This window comes from Pipistrellus kuhlii, unplaced genomic scaffold, assembly GCF_014108245.1.
Source record: "Pipistrellus kuhlii isolate mPipKuh1 unplaced genomic scaffold, mPipKuh1.p scaffold_m20_p_52, whole genome shotgun sequence".
NCBI classification, from domain to species: domain Eukaryota; kingdom Metazoa; phylum Chordata; class Mammalia; order Chiroptera; family Vespertilionidae; genus Pipistrellus; species Pipistrellus kuhlii.
The window spans coordinates 1,288,744-1,312,917 of NW_023425554.1; the positions used below are offsets into that span (position 1 = coordinate 1,288,744).

Here is a 24,174-nt window from a genome sequence, read left to right on the forward strand (position 1 = left end):
CCCCAGACAAGACCAAGGCACAGGCCTCCCCGAAAGCAGCTCAGTCTGAAAGTGATGATCAAATAAGAGTAATAGCTCCCACATTCTGAGTACGTGCTGCTATCAACCTATGAAAGGTCGAGTGAATGAATGAGCAAACAAGTCTTTCTAAAGGCAGCGAATCCGCCCAGCTGGGGGTTGAGCATTGACCTGTGAACTAGGAAGTCATGGTTCCATTTCCGGTCAGGGCACATGCCCAGGTTACAGGCTTCATCCCCAGTGGGGGCATGCAGGAGGCAGCCAATCAATGATTTCCTCTCAGCATTGAGGTTTCTATCTCTCTCTCCCTCTCCCTTCCTCTCAGAAATCAATCAAGATATATTTACATAAAATGAACTAAAGGCAGCGAATCCTGCCCAGTGATGGGGAGAGGGGGAGGCACAGTGGGCAGTGGGGACCTCAGGTGCAGAGATGGGAAGGAGGAAATGGCAGCCCTGAGGGCAGCTCTGGGCGCTGAGCTGGGAGAGCTGGGGTAGGTAGGGGTGGGTGGGGGTGGGCAGGAGTCTTGAGGAGAGGCGGAGGGGCTAGGCCTCCTGTTTCTGGGGGGACTGCAGAGCCACAGCGGGATTCTGAGCTGAGCAGGGTCTGGCCTCAGCCTGCCGGGGCCTCCAAGTTTCTGAGAGAAAGGCAGCCCAGGTCCGTCTGACCCACTTGAGCCGGGTCCATGGGAGCAGGGAGATGACAGAGGGAGAGGGAGACACAGAGAGACGGGGACAGAGAGAGGAGCCTGAAGAAACAGAGGGAGAGAGGCAAAGAGTTACAGAGAGAATCAGAGACAGGGAGACAGAGGGAGGGGAATGGAGACAGACACAGAGACCTGGAGAAAGACACAGTGACAACGTGAGAGAGACAGAGAGACAGGCAGAGAGATGGAGAGAGACACAGATCAAAAGAGAGACAGAGACGGAGAGATGGAGCGAAACAGAGACAGTCACCGAAGCAGAGACGGAGGGAGAAGATGATGAGACAAAGACCCTCCAGGAAGAGGGAGGAGGGCCCCCCGGGTGGTAGCAGGAGATGGATGGGGACCTGACCCCAATTCCTGGAGGAGTACCAGGGGGGCAGGAGCAGGGAGGACAGGAGCCTCCCGGCCCACTCTGACCCACCCACAGTCCTCTTCAGCCTCCCAGCCACAGGTGTGGAAATGGAGGCCGACCAGCAGGCCACAGCGGACCCTCCGGGGCCAGCGCTGTGCCCCCAGCTTCAGGTGGGACCAGTGTCACCAGGTTAAAAATGGAAATGGGTTCGGCTTCTTTTTTTTTTCCTTTGAGAAAATCCTAGGCCCAAATAAGGTACGTGCTGCGGGTGCCTGGTGAGCTGGCCAAGTCCTCCTGAGCGAGCGAGTGGCGGCTGGCCCGGCCAGCCTGGGCTTGGGCCTCCTCCAAGACTCGCCCCGGCAGGCGGCACACCCTGGGCAGGCTATAAGGGCTTCCCCTCCGCCCTGCCGCTCACAGCCCAGCCACAGATCCTGCCACAGCCCCACCACCTGCGCCCCCTCTCCGCCCAGCCATGGAGGCCATCAAGAAGAAGATGCAGATGCTGAAGCTGGACAAGGAGAATGCCATCGACCGAGCCGAGCAGGCCGAGTCGGACAAGAAAGCCGCGGAGGAGAAGTGCAAGCAGGTGAGGGTCTGGCCGCTGGGCCGCGCCGGGCGGCCCCGTGCCCTCTCTGAGCTGGCGACGCTCTGGGCTGAGGGTGGGGCTCTCGGAAACCTTGGTGCTTGGAGGTGAGGAAGGGGGTTGGGGTGATGCCCCAGCCAAGGAAGAGTGAAGGGATCACTGTCTCCCCTGGAGGGGGGTCCCCAGGCTGGGAGAGAGAGGTGACAGGACCCACCCAACAGGACCGGCCGGAGCCAAGCAAGTAAGGAGGGGTGTCTGTTTGTACAGGGTGTGTGTGTGCAAACGTACGAGTGAGTGGAGGTGTGTTGGGGTGAGTGTGTCAGGTGGATGTATGTGTACTGGATAGGGTAGAGAAAGAGAGAGAGAGAGAGAGAGAGAGAGAGAGAGAGAGAGAGAGAGAGAGAGAGAGAGAGAGAGAGAGAAAGGAGAACCTGAAGAAATAGGGAGAGACAAAGAGATACAGGGAGATGCTGTGTGTAAGTGTGTGTGTTTGAGCATTTCTGTGTGTCTACGTGTGTGTGTGCTTCCACTGGAGAGAGTGTGGAGGGATGGTGGTGGCTGTGAAAATGAAGTGTGCAGAGAGGTACGAGTGTGAGTGAGCGTGTGGCTGTTGAGAAGTGGGTGTGAAAGAGTGTGGATGTGTGTGAATGGTGGTGTCAGTGTGGGGCTGTGTGTATGGAGGAGAGGCTGGCTGCGCATGCGCTTGTGCAAAAGGCGGCCCGACTAATGGAATGTGCGAGTGTCAGAGCAAGTGTGTGTGTGTTGAGGTGACTCTATTGAGGCTGGCCTGTGTGTGTTTGACGGGGCTACTTTGTGTGTGTGTGTGTGTGTGTGTGTGTGTGTGTGAGCGAGAGAGAGAGAGAGAGAGAGAGAGAGAGAGAGAGAGAGAGAGAGAACATGACTGTTGAGGTCAGGGGGGGCAATGCAAAGCTGTGGGGGAGGGGTGCCCTGTGCCCTGTGACTGTGGCCTGTGGGTGGGTGACTGCCCTGGGAGGGTGGCCATGGGTGGTGTGGGGGGGGGGGGGGGGGGAGGGTTAGCTGTGACTGGCTGCAGGGCGGCTGGTGAGGCCGAGGGGGCCTTCCGATGGCCGGGCAGGAACCAAAGTCCCCAGAGGTCACTTTCCCCATCTGAGGTGGGGAAGGTCTGGAGATCTGGTGCGTGGGGATCTGAGACTCTCCATGAGGTTCCGCTTATCGGGGTGCCCTGCTGTCCCTGCTGTGAGCCGGGTTTCGGGGACAAGAGTCCCAGGGGGCTCGGGCAATGAGGGGACATCAGGAAGCTAACAGAGGAGCAATGGCAGAGGCTGGGCTGGGCAGTCCAGAGCAGAAGTCAGTGGTCGGGTCTACGTGGCCTGAGCAGCCAGTGAGAGGAGGGCGGGGTCCTGCCCCTTCCTTAGAGCCTCCCCCCAGGGCTCAGGCATCTCCCCTGAGCCGATGGCCAAGTCCTCGGAGCATCAGGGTCTCAAATGAGCCCCAAGAACTGCCCGGGACAGTGACACCAAGTGCCCAGCCCTGACCAGCCTGGGCGCCAGGCCAGCTTGGCAGGTAAAAGCACAGGCTCTGAGCCCAGACCGGCCCCGTGGGAGCTTGGTCACTGAGCACCTGGAGCAATGCCTTTACCTCGCTCGGTGCCTTCGTGGCCTCAAGTGTGAAGTGGGGAAGTGACAGTGGCCCCTCCCTCGCAGCCGGGAGAGGATTAGAGGTGACTACGTGGGCAGGGTGCCTGGCACTGCACCTGGCACAAAGTAAGCGCTCAATAAATGCAAGGCTGTTTCCTGCCCCTCCCGACTTCCTGGGGCCGTGACACATCTGTGCAGGGCAGCTCCACCTCAGCCCTCCCTCCACCAACGCCCCTCCTCCCGCCCTGGGCCCCTCCCGGACAAACACAGCCGCCCATCCTGTGCTGGCCCTGAGCTGCCTGCTTCCATAGATCATGCAACCCTCACCATGAGGAGCTTAGCAGAGAAAAGCAACTCGATGGCTCTAATTTTCACTAAAGTGTGAGTGGCTGCTATAGTAAGCTCTACCGAGGCAGACACAAGTTCAAAGTCTCCAGGCAGCTGTGTGGCAAAGGCGGCAGGGACGAGTTCTCCGGCCTCCAGCTGGATTTCCATTCTGCTTTCCCCACCCCCACAAGCCTCCCACTCGGCGGACTGTGCTCAAACCCAGACCGGATCATCTAGCTTTGTGACTCCGGGCACGTTGCTGACCTGACCCCCTCTGAGCCCTCAGTGTTTTCATCCAAGAAATGGGGGCAAACGATGCTTCCGATGGCCCGGCATGAAACCCAGGACCCCAGCGGTCCAAAGCGAAAGCGGGAGCCCCCTGGGGCCAATGGGCAGCCCTGCCTGGGAGCAGAAGCAGGGCGCCCACGAGGGACTCAACTTACCCAGAGTGCCGCCTGCTTCAGGGGAAGCCCCAAGGACCAGATTCCAGGCCTCTAACCCTGCCCCCACCCCCACCCCCGAATGCTGAGTGTGGGAATGGGACCAAGAGGTCCTGCCCGCCTGCTTCCTGCCCACTTCTCTCCCAGGGCAGTGACATCCGCCACAGCTGGCCTTTGACCCCACATCCTGCCTCAGCCCTGCCCGAAGCCCCCGGTTACGGGGACTAAGGTGTGTTGTCCGTGACCCTCCCAGCTGGAACCTGAGGAGGAAGTGACTTATCGGAGACCTCCCAGAGCCAGGGCAAGGCTCCGCCCTCCAGCAAGGTGCCACCACCTTGCAGCGGCTGTCTGTGTGGAATTCAGAGGGAAAGGGACTGATGAGTGTCAGTCTTGTTTTTCACACCAACTCCAGCCATTTAGGGGGAGTTGGGGTTGTGTCATGGATTCATTTTGAGAACTTCCTCCAGGGGTCGGTGGTGAGTGCCTGGCCCGTGCTGGGTGATGCTGGGGCCCAGAGGGACCTTAGCCCCAGGCCCGACTCCCAAGGAGCCGGGGAAGATGGAGCCAAACACAGAGGGAGGTTCCCTGCCTCCAGTGTAGGACTAGACCAGGGAGGGACAGGGACTGGAGGGGCCCAGGGGGTGACAAGGACTCCGTCCAGAACAGCAGGCAAACCCCCCAGCAGAGTGGGCATAGGCGCTGGCTATGGGAGGTCAGTGGGAGAAGGCTGTGCTGGACAGTGGGCAAAGCATAACCTAGTGGTCAAGCAAACCCACTTGGAGTCAGTCAGACAAAGGTTCAAATCCCCCATCTGTATGGCCTGGGGCAAGTCCCTTCCTCACGGGGGGGGGGGGGGGTGTCTCAGTTTACCCTTCTATGACATGGGCACGTTCTAATTGCTTCATAGCCCTCTGCCCACTTTATCCCAGTCTCCACTTGTGGTACACATTTTGCCAGAAAAAGTCATCAAACCCCAATCATCTTTGTAGCTGGATGGGCACTCAGGGACCACCATGTCAGGGCTTCCATTTTGCTGAAGAAACTGAGGTTAGAAAAGGGGACAGGAGGATATAACTGGGGCTTGGAGTCAGGCTTCTTGCCTGGAGGTCAAGATCAAGGCCCATAGACCCTGATTTAGGCCTGAGCTGCTGCCACCCTCCTCTTCCTCCAGTCCTCTAACCCTTCACCATGCCAGCTCAGCGTGGGACACTCAGGGGTTCCAGGATGAGAGGCTAGGTGATGCCACCTTGGGACAGGGGCCCTTTTAAGAATCTGCTTGCGCACATACACACACACACACACACACACACACACACACACACATTCCCATACTTTGCACATCTCACCAGTGAACATGTAACCCATGTCAGATCCCCAGCTTGATCTAACAGCTGCAGGAACAGCAGCTTGTAACATACCCTCTTCCGGAAGGACGAGCAGGAAGTCAGAGAGGGATGCCGGGAGGCAGGCCTGGCGTGAGGGCCGGTGTAGAGGGGACTCGGTTCCTGTGCTGTGTGACCCGGGAAAAGAGACTCTGCGGCATTGGGCTTCCTGCTGGGAAGACGAAGCCAGAGGATGCAGGGAGTCCGAGAGGGCTGCTGGGAGCATAGACAGGATCAGGAATCAAACTACCCAAGTCACAAGCCCGACCCAAGCAAGACTTGAACTAACCACCTCAGCCCAGGATTAGGGGTGGGGGGGGGGCAGGTGCAACCTGGGTGGTTCCTGAGCTGGCCCTCTCTGATGGGCTGGGGGGCAATGGGAACGGAGAGGTGAGGGGTGTGTGGTTCGTCTGCCACAGACCTGAGCTTCTCAAACCGAGTGTAGGGAGGGGGCCAAGACTCTCAGGATAAACACAGATGCCTCAAAATTCGGGAAATGTAGGGAACGTTTTCATTAAAATCAAAGCCACATGTGCAAGAATTTAAAATGTTTCATCTGAGCCTCAGAAGAAAGTGGTTTCTGAAGGGTAGCTCTCTTCTAGCCAAGCCCCCAAAGTCCAGGAATGGGGAGGGGGGCATCTGAGCCCTTAAACCTTTCATGGTATTTTTGTGAGATAGTGTGAAAACCGCTATCTTGGGCAATGGGGAGCCATGACAGGTTCTAGGCAGAGCAAGGACAAACATACACTTAGAAAGGATTTCTGGCTTGAGGTGGTGGTGCAGAACTAGAGGGGGGTCAGCTGGAAGTGGGGATGGTCCATGAGACTCCCCCCACCCCCATCTTTTTAAATATATATTTTTATTGCTTTCAGAGAGGAAAGGAGAGGGGAGAGAAATAGAAACATCTATTTCTAGGTGAGAGGGAACCATTGATAGGCTGTTTCCTGCACACCCTGTACTGGGGATAGAGGGCAAAACCTGGGCATGTGCCCTTGGCGGGAATCAAACCTGGAACCCTCCAGTCTGCTGGATGATGATCTATCCACTGAGCCAAACGGGCTAGGGCAAGACTTCTTTCATTTTAACCCAGATCTCCGGGAGGTGGCACCCCTGAAATTGGGATCCAAACCTGAATGCATATTTCTGGGAAACTGTGTCAGGACTCAAGTTTCTCCAAAGCTGTACTCGATTCCCCAAGAGTATTGGGGAACCCTAAAAAAAAAAAAAAGATAAGCACAGCTGGTCCCAGGACGAGGAAAGGGTGTGAAAATCAAATCCACAGGCACCATTCATTTATGGAGTGGTGCGTGGCATTGCTCTCCCGTGTCACAGAGGAGGAGACAGGCCCAGGGAGAGGGCCTTTGTGAATGTGTGTGTGTGAGGGCTGACGCGCTCCCCCCTGTCCCCAGATGGAGGAGGAGCTGACCCATCTCCAGAAGAAACTGAAGGGGACGGAGGACGAGCTGGACAAGTACTCGGAGGACCTGAAGGACGCGCAGGAGAAGCTGGAGCTGACGGAGAAGAAGGCCTCGGACGTACGTGCGCAGGAATGCGGCGGGGCAGGGCCGGAGGAGCCGGGGGCAGGGAGGAAGAGGAGCAGCAGGAGCAGGAGCAGGAGGAGGAGGGGGAGGAAGGGAAGGCGGCGCCTCCCTGCGCTTTCTCCAAATAAGTCCCGAAAAGGGGCACTTTCCAGCAGCTGCGGCCAGCGGTGCCGACGTCAGGCCCTCCCCCAGCGGTGCTGACGTCGGCGGCCGGACCGGGTGACCTCATCGCCCCGACGGCGGCCGGGCCCGGGGCAGGGAGGAGCGGGGGCGGCACCGGCGCAGGCTCAGGCTCAGGCTCGGGGGCTGGGGCGCGGCTGCGGCAGCTTCTTCGAGGCCCATTCTAGCCGAGACCAGCCGCCCGCTGCGTGCGCCCCCCGCCTCCGTGCCATGGCCGGCCTCAACTCCCTGGAGGCGGTGAAGCGCAAGATCCAGGCGCTGCAGCAGCAGGCGGACGAGGCGGAGGACCGCGCGCAGGGCCTGCAGCGGGAGCTGGACGGCGAGCGCGAGCGGCGCGAGAAAGTGAGAGCTGCTGGCCCCCGCCCGCGCCCCCTTCCCCCGGCGAGGCCGCCCCGGCACCCCGCGCCCCCGGCTCGCCGCGCGCCCCCCTTTCTCCCGGCGCCGCTCCCTTCCCGCGTTCCTGCCGCCGCCACCGGCCGCCCCCTCCCCCGCCTTAGCCGCCTTCGCGCCCTCGGGCCCCGCCGCTCCCGATCGGGGACCCGCAAACGCCCCCCACTCCCACCCCATCCCCGCCCGGGGTTGGTGGCTGAGACCCCCCCTTTCCCCGCAGCCTCCCGCCTTCCCGGGCCTGGGGCTGGGCAGGGAGCGCCGGAGCCGCGCTGGGAGGGGCCGGCCGAGCGGGAAATGGGGGATGGGGCCGAGGGCTAAGGCGATCCCGGAGTGGGGCAGGGGCACCGGGCAGCCCTGGAGCTCCTGCTGGTGCCGGGGTCCGGAGCCGGTGGGATGGGGGGTGGGGGTGCGAGGAGCAGCCTTGGGCTTTATGCACCCAGAGGTGCAGCGTCCCGGCCGGCCCCGTGGCTGCGCCTTGGGGCGGGAAGTGAGAGTGGAAACGGGCTTCCATTGTCTGGGGTTGGCCTGGCGGCCGGCTCGGGGATGGAGGTGGGGGTTTGCGTTGCACTCTCGCCTCTTCTGCGGCTCGCGGCTCCGGCTGAACTTTCCCAGCGGTTCCCCGGGGCGCGGCGGCCGCGAGCCCGCTCCCCGCGAGGGGCGGTGGGCCGTGAGCCCTCGGCCTTTCGCTTCCCAGCGGGTCCCTGCGGGAACCAGGGCTCCTTCCCCGGAGGACCCTCGGAGTGTTAGCACGGGCGATCGGTCTCTTGCAGGTCCCGGGGCCACAGGCGGCAGAAAATGGGGCTCAATGAGAGGGGGTTGCCGCCCTCGCTCCATCCCCTGGCTGTCCCCCGGGACGGATGGTGCGGAGGGTGGCCATCCCTGGGGTTGGAGAGAGATCTGGATTCTAATTCCATCTCCTGCTCCTAGATACTTGGCCCCTAGGAGTCTCCCCATCTGAAAAGGAGGGGCGACTTTAATGGCGACTCTCCAGGGTGGTTGGGAGGTCCCAGGAGTAACACCTCCCTGGGAGCATCTGGCACATAGTAGGTGTTGTTTTCTCCCCTCCCTATATCCCCAGAAGAGCTCACAGTCTAATGCGGGTGGGTAAGGGGGACAGACACACAAAACTGATTTGCATTCCGGGGGGGTCTCAGTTCTGTTGTGGGATCGTAGTAGAGAAGCGGCCATCCAGTGGATTTTCAAAATGGAGGTTGAGCAGAAAATTCAGAATTTTCTGGGACAGGACACCTGATTGTATAAAGACTCAAAAGTGGGGGTGGGGATAAAGGTGGGGGATGAATGCCAAGGGACCCTGAAAGCTGGAATATTGTTGGTACTCAGAGTGGGGACCCCAGAAGTGGAGAAGACGCTCGGCCAGGTGGGACCGCCGTGGGTATTGTGCCCCAGACTGCTGCAGGGTTGGCCCCAGTCGCAGCCTTTAATCCCGTAAGCCTCCAACAGTAGCTGGTTTGGCCCCTTTCGCACACGGAACCGGCGTAATCCTCCCTCTGATCTCATCCCAAGTCATCTCACTGGAGGACAATTACTTCTGCTTAGAAATGGCCCTCAGCCGGCGAGCCAAGACAGGAGTGGGATATCCATTTGGGGAGGAGAGATGTTTTTGGAAAGTTGCAGACATCTTAAAAAGTTAGCTTTTCAAAAGCATGCTTCTCCTGGTCAGGAGGGGGAACGCCTGGAGGAGGTGCTTGGGCAGAGGAATGGGGCCCAGCGGTGGGGAAGACTCTCTCAGTCGCCTGGAGAGCGAGCCAAGAGCCGGTGTGTGGCAGACTTCTGGGGCTGCCTCCAACAGCTGGTTTCATTTAGATTTTTGTGTGATTAACCGACATCTTCCTGTTGGCCACATGTATCTAGCAAGCCTCTTTTACCTTATAAGGGAAATCCTTTGTAGAGTGTAGAAGCTTTGATTGCAGGAAGGGGTGGAGCCCCAAATGACTAGCAGTGACTAGCAGTTTTTCAAAAAATATATATGTACATATATTCGTATCCATAGAGATGAGTGCATCTCAGAAATCTTGTGATTCCAGATAGTTGAAAATATGCCCAAAGCCTGGTCGTCAGGATTCAGAATCCCCAACATAAGGAGCACCCCCCCCCCTTTTTTTTTAAAGACAGCTTCTAAATCAAGCACTCTGTATGAGCTTAAACATCAATTCCTAACTGCTCATTGGTATGGGATTTCTTGTTGGGGTGCCAAAAATATTCTGGAAGTAGTGGTGTTGGTTGCGCTATTTTATGACTGTAAAAATCAGTGGGGGGAATTTATCTCCTGCTCCAGTTGCTGAAGGAGTTAAGATTCACCTAATTTAAAAAGAATGAAAAAGCACCCATTGGAAGGAGTGGGTGACATTTCTTAAAAGAATTCATCGGTGGTTTCTAATAGATCTCCAAACCGATGTTTCCGAGGAGGCTGCCATCAGAATCACTGGTGGGAGTTTCCCCGCCATTTGCTGCTGGAACTCTGGAGCTGAGGAAGGATGCCTGGCTCTCTGTTTTGTTACTCCGCATTTTTGCTGTTTAAAGGAAAAGGGGAGTGGTTTTCCACTCATTTTTACAGCCTCCCCAATTCGGAAGTTTCTTTTTCTTGATACGAAGATGCCAGTGTGGCATTTACCTGGGCCTTCGCGTCTCCCCTTGGTTGAGCCCCGTTTTCAAACGTCCTCACTGTCCCTTCCTGCGCGTGGCTGGCCTCGATCGCCCCGGGACTTCGAGGTTCGGGGAGCAGGGGAAGAACCCTGGACCTGTGCCCAAGAGGCCATTCCTTCCCAATTCTCTGACATTCACCAGAACGACGTCACCTAGCCTGGCCTGTTTTTCCATCTGTAAAATGGGTAGGATACTCGAGGATTAAATGAGGTGAAATCCTGGCTGAGAAACTGCCCTTTGGTGGGACTTCACCACAGGCCAGGTACAACGCCTTGCCCTTCAGTGACAGTCCTCACGGCAGCGTGAAGAAACAGGACAGGGAGGGAGGCTCAGAGCCGGGAAATAACCAGCCTAATGCCTCATGGCTCAAACTGGCAAAGCGAGCCAGCACTTTCTGATCCTGGAGTTCTTGCTTTCATGCACACTCCACCGCGTTACCTTCCTTCTGGGGGAAAACACCTTGAAAAGCCAACGACACTATTCAGACATCTCTTCCATGTTTGTAACCAAGATTTCTTCTATAGTTTATCCTGTCATCTCTCTGGCAGACTTAGTTAAGGGTGGTGTTCCATCTTGGCTGCCTTCTTCCCCGTAGTGTATGGCCAGGGTTTAACTGAGGGCTCCATGTCCTGGCATTTATCTTGCCATCGAGGGGCCTGGGAGCAGATCCGATTCTGTGACTGGGTGAGCCAGGTCCCTGGTGGCCTTGGTCTCTAGGAATCACAAGCATGGAGAGGCCAGCACTGTGCTCTCGCCACGCATGGTACATTTATTTCTCTTCTGTGTTGACTTGACCACCCATCCTGTACTGGGACACACACGCTCATCATTGGGTGGTGTGTTCCCTCATATTTTCAGGGAAGATCACACAGAAAATTCATTCTCCAGAAAAGGGTGGATTCCTTATTATCCGGATTCCTGGACGGGCTCTGGTAGGGGGATCCATGTTAGCAGCTGAGAGAAGGCTACTGTGAGAGGGGGCTTCCCACCGCTCACCTGTTACCTCCTAACCTGGCTGCCCCCCTGACCTCCCAGGCTGAAGGGGATGTGGCAGCGCTCAATCGACGCATCCAGCTCGTTGAGGAGGAGTTAGACAGAGCTCAGGAACGCCTGGCCACGGCCCTGCAGAAGCTCGAAGAAGCAGAAAAGGCTGCCGATGAGAGCGAGAGGTAAGGATGCTTTGAACCCAGTGGCATTAGTGATGGCTTCTGGGAAATGGAGATCAGAAGGAATGGCTGGCCTCACTGATCTGGGGCCAGAGTGAGTGTAATCACACGATGTGAACATGCGCACGTATGTACAGTGCACGACTGCGTCTTGAAAACCCTCACACTGTGTATAGAGCTGTTTGTCGTGGTGGTGGTGGTGGTGGAGGAAAAACTCCCACCAGGCAGAGGAAGGTAAAAAAAGAAAAGAAAAAGAAAGGGCAGCTATAACTGCAAGTATGACTGATGTAAAGCCATTGTGCAACTCATCCATGTTCTCAAGACATCAATTTCCGGGGTCATGTGAGAAGGGGCAGGTAAAAACTTGGAACAGGCCACGCGCGTATGATTGTTAACAATGCTGTGGGTCAGGCCTCGGGCTCCTGGATAGGTAAACACGTCAGGGACTTGCACAAACTTGAGCCGAAGGTGCTCCTCACCACTGAGGCATGAGCACTGCGTTGGGCACCCAGCAGGGTGCTCCGTCTTCTGGAGACAGTTTTCTGGCACAATCCCATCAGATTGCAGGATTCACAGAGTGTCTGTCTCTGTGGTGTAAATGGGTTTCTTGGTGGCGACGGTGTGGGCCAGGCTGGTGGTCATTGCGTGTGTACCACAATCCCACCAGAATTCTCACTTGACCCATCCACCGTGGTTTCACAGGATGAATTCCTTCAAAGGACTCATTCCTGAATGTGCTATTGTGACCCATCAGCTGTAGATTAAAAACCAATAGTGGGGCCCGGGGGGTGGGATAGAGGCTGGGGAACTTGGAGATCGACTCTGGGAGTTTCCCAAGCAGGAAATTTCTGCCCTGTGCAGTGGGACAACTGAAATGAGGGTGTGGACCCCAGGGCAGGCTCTGCTTTAGCCACTTCGAGTGGGGGAGGGAGGGGATGGAAGGATCCTATCACAAGGTGCTCATGGCTGAGCCTGGGGCCTGGGTTAGCTGTTGTCCATGTATCGATACACTGTCAGACCAGCCTGGCTGGATGCCTCATTTTTCAAGATGTCCCCAGGGCAAACCCTGAAAGCCTGGGATTGCTTCTCACTTGTATCACCAGAAGTTTTCGGTGACATTCTTGTTGGGGTCTGATGTCTTTTGGTCAAAGGAGTTTTACACTCAGAAGCTGGAGGATCTAGGTTCAAGTCCTGCTGCCATTTGTTACATGGCCCAGGGCTGGCCACTTGAATCTGGCCAGGACTACAGAGGGCTTTTCAAGCTTGCTCACCTGCTGATCTTGAGGCCTTGTACAGGTGTGCATGGTGTTGTGACAGTCAGCTGAGAGTGGTAGTGACAGCCCAAATGGAAGCATGTATTAGACCGCGGAAGTATGTGCTCCTGTGCTCTCGGTGGGCACGGCACACATTGCTGTTATCCTGGGTCAGCCTTTCTGGAGGTGCTGATCTTACCTGCATCGCTCCAAGCAGTACAGGCCAGAGTCAGCGAACTGAATCATGGGAGACTCCCAGCTGTCCCCAGGAGGTATCCACTTCAGGCTCTCCTCACCCCTCACCTTGTTGGTACCCCACTCTTAGCTGGGCTACCCACTACAGTCCATTCATCGTTCTGGTTTCCACTCCCTTGTTTTTGAAACTGGTCAAGTGCCACCCACCTTACCGTCACCTCCTGCTGTGTGTGACATTACTCTGGGGCTTTCTTGTGCGGCTCCCTCACTGAAGAATAACTCCCCTTGTTCACTTGTGGACTCTTCTGGAACGTCTTCTCTGGCACCTTCCCCACTGCCACAGAATTCATCCCTCCTTAGCCAACCTGGCCCAGATCTCTAGCCACATTGTAGTGACAGCGCACAAATGCATCCTGTTACTCGTCAGAGGTTATTCTGAATGGGAACACGGACTCCAGGTTGGAGTTCCAGCTCTGCACTCACCGGTCACTTCGCCTCTCTGTGCCTTGGTTTCTTCTTCTGTGAAATGGGGACAATGTACCTACCGCTTCGTGGGGTGGTTTTGAAGTTTAAGGCATTTAAAGCAGTACCCAGCGTTCAGTGAGGGTGAAAAGTACATGAGAGCAGCTCCATCATTTCCTCTTTGGAGTCTGGTTCTTGGCAGATGTCTGACAAGCTCTCAGATGCGCAGGTCTGTGGAGGGGTGTGGTGAGGGGGTACTGCGTTTGTGTCGGTCATGACAAGGTTGTCCTTGCAGAGGAATGAAGGTGATAGAAAACCGGGCCATGAAAGATGAGGAGAAGATGGAGATCCAGGAGTTGCAGCTCAAAGAGGCCAAGCACATTGCAGAGGAGGCTGACCGCAAGTACGAGGAGGTGAGTGGGGCTGGCAGATGGCGGCGGCGGCAGGAAGTAGGGAGGAAATGGATGTGTGATAGGGAGATCCTGGGGCTGCCCAAAGGAAGCCCTCTGTTAGGTCAGCTGTCCATCTGTATCCACATCTGTTTTTCCAGAGACACCACTTGGCTGGGGACTGTATCTTCCACAATGCCAAAAGGTCCTGGGGAATTCTGTGACGCTTGGTGGGGAAATCAGCTGACCAGATCACTTTTTGTCGCGCAGCTGCGCATTTCAGCACAGTTTGGCTAAAATTGGGAATCATAGTCTCTGGTCATGGATCTTCAGTCCCCCTTCTGCCTGCATCCATGGTCTCAGCTCTTCCTTCACCTCCTCTCTGCCTCACTCTTAGGGCCCAAGGGAGAGAATGTGGATGTTTCTCAGACTGAGTTAAAGCAGCAGCAGTAAGCCCCTGGCATAGTCTGGGTGTGGCCTCACTGGGAGGGCATCCTATTAGATGTGGCTGTTGGGCAGGGGTGTGTGTGTGTGTGTGTGTGTGTTGTTGGGGGGGCGGGTGGTCAGTCTCCGACAATCCTTTCTGTCTCTGCAGGTAGCTCGTAAGTTGGTCATCCTGGAGGGCGAGCTGGAGAGAGCAGAGGAGCGTGCCGAGGTGTCTGAACTGTGAGTGGCAGAGAACTGAGTGGGGCCCAGCTGCGGGGGAGTTGGTTTACCCCAACCAGGGCCTCTGGTCAAGTGGATGGGCAACTGGACTCATTGCTCTGTAGCTCCTCTTTGCTTCTGTGGCTGTCAGAGGTGGCAACTGTTTGTCCTTGCTGTTCATGCCTTGACTCTAACCACAAAGGTATTAGGAAGTGGGAGGGAGACAGCTGGTAGCAGAGACGTCTCATTCTTCCAGAGAGACTATCTCAGTAGGCGTGCCTTCTTAACAGAAAGCTGACCTATAGAAGGCAGCCCCCCCCTCCTCCCACCCAGTGTTTAAATACTTTGCTTCTGAAGTCATTATTTGGCCATGACACATTAACCCCAACAGGCCGGGGGAGGGGGAGTAAGAGGCTTGACCAGAATCCGGAAAGCTCCAAAATATAAAAATTCCCCTCCACAGAGCATCCCACAGTGCAGAAAGCGGTCTGGTTTTGCAAACCCATCCTGGGCTTGCTTCCTGTGTAGCCTGCTGCCTCCCAGCCTCCTGCTCTCCATCTCATTCTTACACCTTCCGGAGTCAGCCTCATCAATCATAGATTCCACAAGTCCCTGTTGCCTCAGCCTTGGCAGGAGCCCAGGAGCACTCTAAAAACCTTCCAGATACTCCTCAGCCTGCCTGCCGCGCCTTTGCCTGGCATGACAGGGTTTTGATAAGTACACAGTACTCCAGCTCAGAAAAGGCCATTAACCTTTTGCCCGCATTCCTCGTCGGGGGCTCCAGGCAGCGTGGATTCCTCCTTTGGAAGACTGCTGTTAGGGGAATAGCTTGCTGTCAGGGAAGATAAGACATAAAAATCCTTTGTCTTTGTGCAGGAAATGTGGTGACCTGGAAGAAGAACTCAAGAATGTCACTAACAACCTGAAATCGCTGGAGGCTGCCTCGGAAAAGGTCGGTTGGCTTTAGTGAGAGGCTGATAGGCTGGACTTGCTTCTCTTCTTCCCCAGAGGTACATAGGAGCATGCCAGGGCAACAGGGATCTGTATTTGCTAACAGCAGCTTCAGTGGCCAGCTGCTGGGTTTTTCTCCCCACAGAAAGAGGTGTCTGGTGGCTGGATTTCTCTCTTTCATGGGGTCTTAGCACCATCTTTTTTTTTTTTTTTTAATATATTTTATTGATTTATTACAGAGAGAAGAGAGAAGGATAGAGAGTTAGAAACATTGATGAGAGAGAATCGTCGATCAGCTGCCTCTTGCACACCCCCTACTGGGGATATGCCCACAACCAAGATACATGCCCTTGACCGGAATCGAACCCGGGACCTTTCAGTCTGCAGGCCGACACTCTATCCACTGAGCCAAACCGGTTTCGGCTTAGCACCATCTTTTATCTCCAATTCTTATGAGGGTGGAGATGGAATGTGAAATGAATGCCTGGTCAGGCCTTTTCTGGGGCAATCTGAGTACAATCCTATAAATTCAGAGCCCCCCTCTTGCTTGGATCCCTTGGTTCTTCCAGAAATACCTTATTGAAGATTGAGCAGCAGGTATCAAAAGTGGGATGTGGCTTTTAGGTGGACACAGTATCCAGAGTGGTCACAACAAGATAGAATCACAGTAGGAGCAACATGTAGGCTTACCCTGCTGAATTCCCCATCCTCATCGCTTCCTCAACCTCCTCCTCCTATCCTCCAGTAGCATTGAATTTCAGTTTCACAGACATTCCATGTTCTCTCAACATTGCCAGTTCTTTTAAACCTGCTTTCAGAAGCAACCTTTCCTTTTCTCTTTGCTTGATAACCTATCCATCCTTCAGGCCTTTGCTTAAACAGCACTTCTTCTGAGAAGCCTGCCCCGATTGCTCATCTAGGTTAGGTGTCTCTTAGCTTTTTAGCCCCACCTACATCTTTTCCTATCATGATGATTGATCTCATCCATCATAATTACTCAATTATATGCCTTCCTTTCTAGATTGTAAACTTTAAGGATTGGGTCCTATAGCTGACTTGTTTAGAGCTATATCATTAGTCTTAGTCTTGTGCCTGGCATATATTTGATACAGATATTTGAGGAATACAAAAAATCCAGGCATACATGACAACGTGGCTTCTTCTGTGAGAGCTCAATATGGCCTCTGCTGTGAGAGCTCAGAGTCAAATTGAGTGGAAGAAACTAACATGATGACCATGTGCTTTGGAATTTCAACAGAGGGATCTGGGAAAGTTGGGAAAGGTGTCATGAAGAGGTGACCTTAAAAAAGGCTGCAGAACATAATGATGGCTGGGAGCTCAAATTCCAGGGTCAGATTCCAGTCTCAGCTGGGTCATTTGATAGCCATGTGACCCTACACAAATGACCTCTTTACTCATCTGTAAAATGGGATTGAGGCTATCTAGCAACATTGCAAGCAGTTGGTAAATATTAATATTCATCTGAATTGGGCCATGAGAGACACATGATTTCTAACAGGTGGTAATTAGGAAAAGAACATTCTGACCCTGGGTCGCCATGGTAGACAGAGCTGGGAGATCAGAAAATACACAAAATTTATTGAGGAAGTAGATAGTATCTTGAGGAAGTTGGTGGGAAATGGGGTTAAAAATATATATGTGAAGGGCCTTGAATAGCATGCATTTCCATTCAATCATTGGCCTCACCTTCACACTTTTAGCTGAAGTTATCAGCTCAGTACCATCCCAGAGGAGTCTCCCACAGATTCTCTGAGTTTTGCCTGGGAAGGTGCCTGCTTCTACTTTACTTCTTAGGCATATTCAAGCACATTTTATTCCAAGGAGCAGGGAATTAGTATTCTGTATGCCTTTTTCTCCTTTTTTTTTAAAGCAATATTTTGGTTTCTCCCACAGTATTCTGAAAAGGAGGATAAGTATGAAGAAGAAATTAAACTTCTGTCTGACAAACTGAAAGAGGTGAGTGATCACACCCAACTGGTCAAGTTTCTCCTGGTGCTGGCCTTGAAGCAATCATAGTAACTCACGTCTTTTCCTTTAGGCCGAGACCCGTGCTGAATTTGCAGAGAGAACAGTTGCAAAACTGGAAAAATCTATTGATGACCTGGAAGGTATGAGATTACCATCTAATTTTGTTTGCTCTGTCTCCCCCTACTTGACAGATCCATGGAATGTTGAGGGAAATGTGTGCAGGGACTAAGTTGGGCTACGTTCAGTTGAGGATAGTAAGTGCAAAGTGATGTCACATCCGGAAGTCTGGAGCATTGGAATCAGATAGTGCAATTCAAATTCAGGCTCAGGTTGCCATTTTTTGAGAAATAAAGTATCTTTGGATAACTAGCTCCACGTGTGAGTATAAAGACCCAAATATGGCTGATTTTTTTTTTTAATGTCTTTAGAATTTTCTTCCATTTCCTCATTTCTGAGAGATGCCTTGCATTTTTCAGATGCCTTGAATTTTTACAGAAGCTCTCTCCTAGAGAGCTGAGCTTATCACTATATGAGACAACAGAAATATAGAGAACGTAGGGACTAAATAAAGACTCCAGTCTGCAAGCCTGGTGCCCCCACAGATTCCAGAATTTCTTGTAGAATTCCAACTTTTAAAAAAATTCTGTCCTGTCCTGTGTTCTTCATAAAATAATTCTGGAATTCCAGATCTTGGGGTTCAGACAGAAGCTCCCAAGCTGCCTCTTTTACCTAGAAAAGGTACAAAACTTACTCCCCAGACCATGTGTCCCGAGCTTGGTTTGGGAAGTGAGGCTTCCATATAAGGAGAATTGCCCTCCTTCCCAGGTATGACCTTTAACCAGGTGACATCATTGAAAGTCAGCAACAACCCAGGGCAGGAGTCTAGTGACCTGTGCATTTGTAGTCAGTCACCATTCTTTTTAAAGGTTATGACTCATCCCCAGTAGAACTTCAAAATGCTTAGAAATCACTCTATCTTTTGTTTTCTTGTTTGTTTTCCATAAGACACAACTTCCTCCTAGTTCATGCTTTGTTTTCTCACTTTTTTTCTCTCCCTTTCATTGCTCATCTGTGGCATGCCATTCCGACCCTCGTGTTCTGTCCCCTGTACCTCTTCTGAACTCTCTCTGGGGACATCCACCCTCTAGACGAGCTATACGCTCAGAAGCTCAAGTGCAAGGCTATCAGCGAGGAGCTGGACCATGCTCTCAACGACATGACCTCTCTCTGAGAGGCAGCAGGGTGCTGTCCTCTGTCCTAGCCAAACCGAAGTCTGCCTTCTCACTGTGGTACCTCTGTTCCCTTTCCTGCCTCCTGGTTTGACCCTCCAAGCCGCCGTCTGCTGTGACTGTGACTGTGTGACCGAAACAAAGACAGGCAGTCCTCATCTTCATGCCCTCTTATTTTCATTTTTTTCCACTTGCCGCTCTTGAGCCGTAGTAGCTGTGGTGCCCTTGATGTGGGTGGTTTCAATGAAGAGCTCGTTTCAGAAAGAAAATTATGCCCATGTGATTATTTTCTGGTGACATGAAAACAAAAGCCAATTTGGCATGAGCTCTCAGACTCTCTATCTACCAGTAACTGTTTTTCGTTAAACAGACATTGTTTTGAGTGGAGATTCATCCACCCTCTTAAGCAGCCTCAGAGAGTCAGCAGAACTTGCAGAAACCAGCAGGCGTGTGACTAAAAAGAGGCTACGCTTGAATGGGGTTTGCACTACAGACTCAAACAGCGGCAAACGCATTCTTGTCTCTACGCCTTTTTGCATGTGTTTCTCTTTCTACTCCGAGGACAGTGCCTGGGGTTCCCTATGCTTTCATTGTTCATGGAACATCTGTCCAGCTCCAGGTCCTGGGAAGAAGTTCACCCATGAACTTCATCTCTATAGCTTGTCTGTAGAAAACTACTCTACAGAGAATTAAAGAGCATCCCATTAGCAGGGAGAGAGCGGAAGCTGCTGGAATGCCAAAGAAAGGAAGTGAGGTGATCCTTTTCTGAGTTTCAAGTAAAGTTGCCTGAGATGCTAATCTCTACCTCCCCTCATACGTGAGTTAAGTAGAACCAGGAACCTTTGCAAGTCCGTTCAGGCCTCCCCTGCACTCCACCACCGCTACCTCAGATTGTCTCAGTAACTCTGACATGTAGATGTCCAAGCCACATGTTCCAGACTTCCCCTACATGGCAAGAAAATCTCCAGTTAGCATCAGTGTGGGGTCCCTATGGCTTGTTATTTCTCATCCTGTTTGATTCAAGTGGGAACCTCTGTCCTGATTTTTCTTTGTAGTCATTGCTCCAAAACACATCTCCCCCAAACAACCCACACCCTTCCACCCCCAGCATCTCCCTGTTTCTAACTGCCATCCACTAGGAACTTCTGTATAAGCCACACCCCTCACATTGTCACACATCCACCCCTGGAAAAGTTACGGGCTGTGTGGAGGTGGGTGAATTCTGTTTGTTCTCTGTGTGTATTTGTTCCTGGGATTTTCCCAGACATTTGTAGCCTCCACCCTTTGAAACAGCTGCAGGTCTGTCTCTCTCTAGTTACTTTTTCTAAGCACCTACATGGTAATTCATTGACAGGGATTGGGGCTATGGTGACCTACTACTACCTGTCTGTGGGACTGCCATGATTCTCAAGGGCAATTAACAGGGAAAGTTGTTTTATCTCAGACCCAATAACCCAGTAGCTGCCAGGAATCCAGTGGCAAGGTGAAGTGAGATCAGGATTTGTAGTTGGGGTGTGGGAGTTTTGATTCTAGCTCTACCACTTTAGCCGTGTGACCTTGAACAAACTATTTATTTTGCTTTTCTGCAAAATAAAGATGGTATCTTCGTTATTGGGAGGATTAAATGAGATGATGGAGAAATGAGCTCACACATGTACCCTTCCTGGCAGAATTGGCCTGGGTCACTGTTCTGATGGAATCTTCTGAGATCAGAGTGGCTTGGTCAAATGAAAAGTTTCGCAGTTTTATTTTAAAGGCTGCTGTCTTGTGCATTTTTTTCCTTTCCGAAAATTTCCAAGTTGATCCTATCACCTTTTGGGAGACATTTTGCTTCCCTTCAGTATTTTAATGAGTCTTGGCCTAGTCCCTTATCAGCCATCACTCACGGCAAACCAGTTCTCCCTCGTGTTCTGTCACGCATAGCTTTAAATGGCATCTTACTTTCTTAAAAAAAAAAAAAAAAATTGTGTCATCAGCTCAATCACGTAATAGCATACCCATAGTTTGGCTTAAATTTCAATCATGTTGCGTTTGCTTGGGTTTGACTACATTGCTATGGACACATAGACACAATGACACAATTATGGGTGGAATTTCAACAGCCATTCAGAGAAGCTCCAAAAGAAAGACAGGTTATAGGACTGATCGACTGGCATTGTTATCCCCATTTGACAGGTGGGGAAACAGACCTAAAAGGTTAAATGGCTTCCTTCATTGGCACAGCTGGGACTTCAATCCGGGTGTTCTGATTTTAGGATTGCCAGATGTGGCAGATGGAAGTACAGAACGCCCAGTTAAATTTGAATTTCAGATAGGCAATGAGTAATTTTTTTGGTATACGTATATCTCATGCAATATTTGACATATATTTATACTAAAAGGTTTGTGTACCTGAAATTCAAATTCAACAGAACGCCCTGTATTTTTATCCTGCAATCTGATCTGACTCCTAAATTTGGTACTTCATTTCTATTATTCCATGGTGTTCTATTATAATTAAAATGCAAAATACTTTCTCTGCTATGACTTATACTCTGGCAGTACAGATTTTCGGAAACCTTCTCCCCCACCCCCACCCCTCTTTAAAAAGATGCTTATTAATTTGTTTTTCTTCCACTCTTAATCCTCACCAGAAAAACTTGCTCAGGCCAAAGAAGAGAACGTGGGCTTACATCAGACACTGGATCAGACACTAAATGAACTTAACTGTATATAACCACAACAGAAGAGTCTTGTTCCAACAGAAGCTCCAGACCTCCGTTTCTTTCCCTTCTCTTGTAAGAAGTTTCTTTTGTTACTGCATCTAAGCAAATTATGAGTATGTGACCAAATATTTTGTATCAGAGAAGCTTTGAGCATCAGTTAAATCTAATTCCTTCCCCTCTTCCCCAAATGGCACCAGATTTTTTTAGCTCTATTTTTATCCTTAAATTGCATTTATTCCTAAGCTAGTCAGGGTGTTTCCTATTGAACATTAGTTTCTTAAGACTGAGGGCATGTGGTTTCTGGGAGATTAAACAACCCCACACTTCCAAAACACAGACTCTAGTATCTACATAGTAACTGGCCAATTTAAAAGGTTGAAGAATAGAACCACTGGGCCACCGTAGGACACACTATAGGAGGCCAGGGACCATCACATTAAAATGGGTGGGAATTTTCCATCCGGAGCACAAAAAAGCTGGGGGAGAGGCTATTGTGGGAAGTCATAAACCATAGATAGATTAACCATTCTGGTTCTTTCCCACACTCTACTGTGCAGAACATCCTTTGAGCAAACAGTATTAGAATGCCTGGGAAATATGACATTTACTCTTATTTGAGGCCATCCACTCAGCAGGAATGAATTCAGTCCTGTTCAGGAAGCCAAACCACAAAGACTGCTAGACTTCAATAATTGAGCAAGAGCATTTTTCTCTTAAATATTGGGTAGAAGGGTCCTCTCTGGCCGAAGAGATAATGTCATCGGCCTAACTTATCTCCTCTATATTTTGGGAATGGTAAATTGAAGATTTACTTATTTAGGGCTTTAATTCCTTCGTCAGGACCAAGTTAATAAAAGACCAGGAAACTCCTGATTCAACTGGATAATGGAGTATTTTGTAGACAGGGCTGCACATTTTGGCTTTGTTATATTTTTGCTTTCTTGGTTAACATCTCAGCTGAAACATTCCATATTCCCCAGCAGTGAGGGGGGTAACTCAAGTTTACAGTTTTGCCTAAAAATCACCCTGATTCTAGCTTTTTGGACTCCCTCTGCCCCTCACTCCTATTTATTATGCATCACACTACCCAGGAGATACACTAGCAAATTGTGCAATTGAATAAAACCCACACTTTTCATTTAGATTCTTGCAACTGTATCATATGTAATAGTATCACTTTTTCTACATTTTGGTCAAATAAATTTTTACATAAACTATAATTTGTGTGAATTTTATAATGTGTGGGGATATATAAAAGGCATTGTAGTTCAATGAACATCAAATGGGATGGAGAGATAATTGTGCCATGAATTGAGCAAATTTTATTTATTAGCTTTATACCATGACTTCATGTTATATGGATTATGATCTCTTTATTACAGTGAGAACGTTTTGCCTCAGTAACTCAAAAGTTCCTGACCTTTGTTATTCCCAATCATGAGCCAGGCTGTGAAGAATGAGTAGGATATTAATCAGAGTAGGAAATTTGGTCCCTGTTGCTTTAGTTAGAAAAGCACAGGCCTGCCTGGAAAAGGTTTTCTGTACATTGCATAAAGGGAAAATATAGGAAAGCTGGGAAGGTAGGCTGGCCCACCTTGATGAGAGCCTGAACATAATTTGGTCAGAAGTGATGAGCCATTGACATTAGAAAACTCCACTTAGCATTCAATGTTTCAATTAACCCAGGGTAGTATTTGTCAGGGAATAGGAAGGAAGAAGTGATCTGAAGGAAGTAATCTTAAGATTTAGCAGACTGCAGTATAACTACCCAAATGGTTTTGGTATTTGCCTCAAGATCTCATCTAGGGAATCAAAAAGAGAAATGAAAGGCTTTAAAACACTGATGCAGCATGCAAACAATGTTTTGTTACCCAGCGCAATTGAAAACAGTTCCCGCTGTTCAACATTTAGTTGACACTGAGCTCATTTAGATGGTAGAAGAGAATGTCAATAAAATAGTATCCCCTCTAAATGCCCTACCATTACTAGATTGAAGTTCCTTCTCCCTCCTTCCCACCCCCTTGGGCTAAAATCAAATCTCAAGATACTGTTTTAGTCCTATGCCTGAACACTTAACACAAGCATTCAATGTTTTTTAAATTGAACTTTCTCAGCCCTTGGGGAATTCCCAGTCCCATGAAGTGTGAGTGTAACACAAGGTGAGGTTAGGACCCGGTTGTCAGGGTGGATATTGGGTGTTTTAGAAGGAGCACACACTGCACGATGGAATCTGGATTAGAGAATGATCAGGGAGACCAGTGGGAGATGTGATGACCTGAGCAGCGATGGAAACAGAAGAGCAAGATTCAAGCGCTACTTACAATGTCCCCGAGAACCAGAATGTGAGGACTGAAGAAAAGTCTCAAAGACCACTTAGGTTTCAGATAGAAGGCAATTGAGGATGAGCTGATGTGAGTAGATGATGAGGTCGGTTGAGGACATGCTGAATTTGAAGGATCTTGGACAAATCCAAAGGCAGATGCTGAGAAAGCAGTTGGACATAGAGTGATGGCTGGGCACTAGATTCTCTAAGAAGTGAGAATCACCAGTGTGGAGAGATACTGGAAGCCACGTGGGTGGGGAGGATCACCTAGAAAGTGCAAACGGAGGGAAGCATGAGGCACATGGACTTCTAAGGGACAGGTAGAGACTCCCACAACTCCCCATCCCCTCAAAGATTACAAAGGAATCTGACAAGCAGCACCCAGAGAAGGGGAAGTGTAGGTGGCAGGTGAAGAAACAGGCAGATAAAATGGGAAAAGTGCCAAGAAAAGGAATTGCCAGAGTAAGGTGATCAATAGCATCAAGCTCCATGGGGATTGAAACCTACCAAGTGGTCTATGACTCTGGTTGAAGCTTTTCCTAAACAAGATGAACAGAATGGGCTGAAGTGCAAGGGAGGAGAGCCATCTCTTGGAAACCACTCTGATGCCTCAGCGTGACAAGTGATGAGGCCACCCCTACACGGAATATGGCCCAACTTTGAGA

The 24,174-nt window shown here is 51.4% G+C and overlaps 1 protein-coding gene across 5 annotated transcripts; it reads left to right on the top strand.

Moving 5' to 3' along the window:
• Nucleotides 1-1,465: 1,465 nt before the first annotated feature.
• TPM4 (tropomyosin 4) lies at nt 1,466-22,403 on the top strand. 5 transcript variants are annotated; one of them, XM_036415996.2, is made up of 10 exons: nt 1,466-1,662; nt 6,837-6,962; nt 11,238-11,371; nt 13,574-13,691; nt 14,263-14,333; nt 15,189-15,264; nt 17,178-17,240; nt 17,323-17,392; nt 18,401-18,541; nt 21,115-22,403. In XM_036415996.2, the coding sequence occupies exons 1-9, from the start codon at nt 1,549-1,551 to the stop codon at nt 18,481-18,483; spliced, it is 855 nt and encodes a 284-aa protein (XP_036271889.1). In that variant the 5' UTR covers nt 1,466-1,548; the 3' UTR covers nt 18,484-18,541; nt 21,115-22,403. The 5 variants fall into 5 exon arrangements, with proteins under 5 accessions (XP_036271889.1, XP_036271888.1, XP_045429516.1 ...); XM_036415995.2 differs by lacking the exon at nt 18,401-18,541 and having other exon boundaries at nt 1,467-1,662; XM_045573560.1 differs by lacking the exons at nt 1,466-1,662; nt 18,401-18,541 and adding an exon at nt 1,826-1,900.
• Nucleotides 22,404-24,174: the final 1,771 nt, after the last annotated feature.

Excerpts from the sequence above, each read along its gene's own strand:
- TPM4 (XM_036415996.2), top strand. The coding sequence starts at position 1,549 with ATGGAGGCCATCAAGAAGAAGATGCAGATGCTGAAGCTGGACAAGGAG. Across the intron at positions 1,663-6,836 it reads CGGAGGAGAAGTGCAAGCAG|ATGGAGGAGGAGCTGACCCA; the intron begins GTGAGGGTCTGG and ends CCCTGTCCCCAG. Across the intron at positions 14,334-15,188 it reads CGTGCCGAGGTGTCTGAACT|GAAATGTGGTGACCTGGAAG; the intron begins GTGAGTGGCAGA and ends GTCTTTGTGCAG.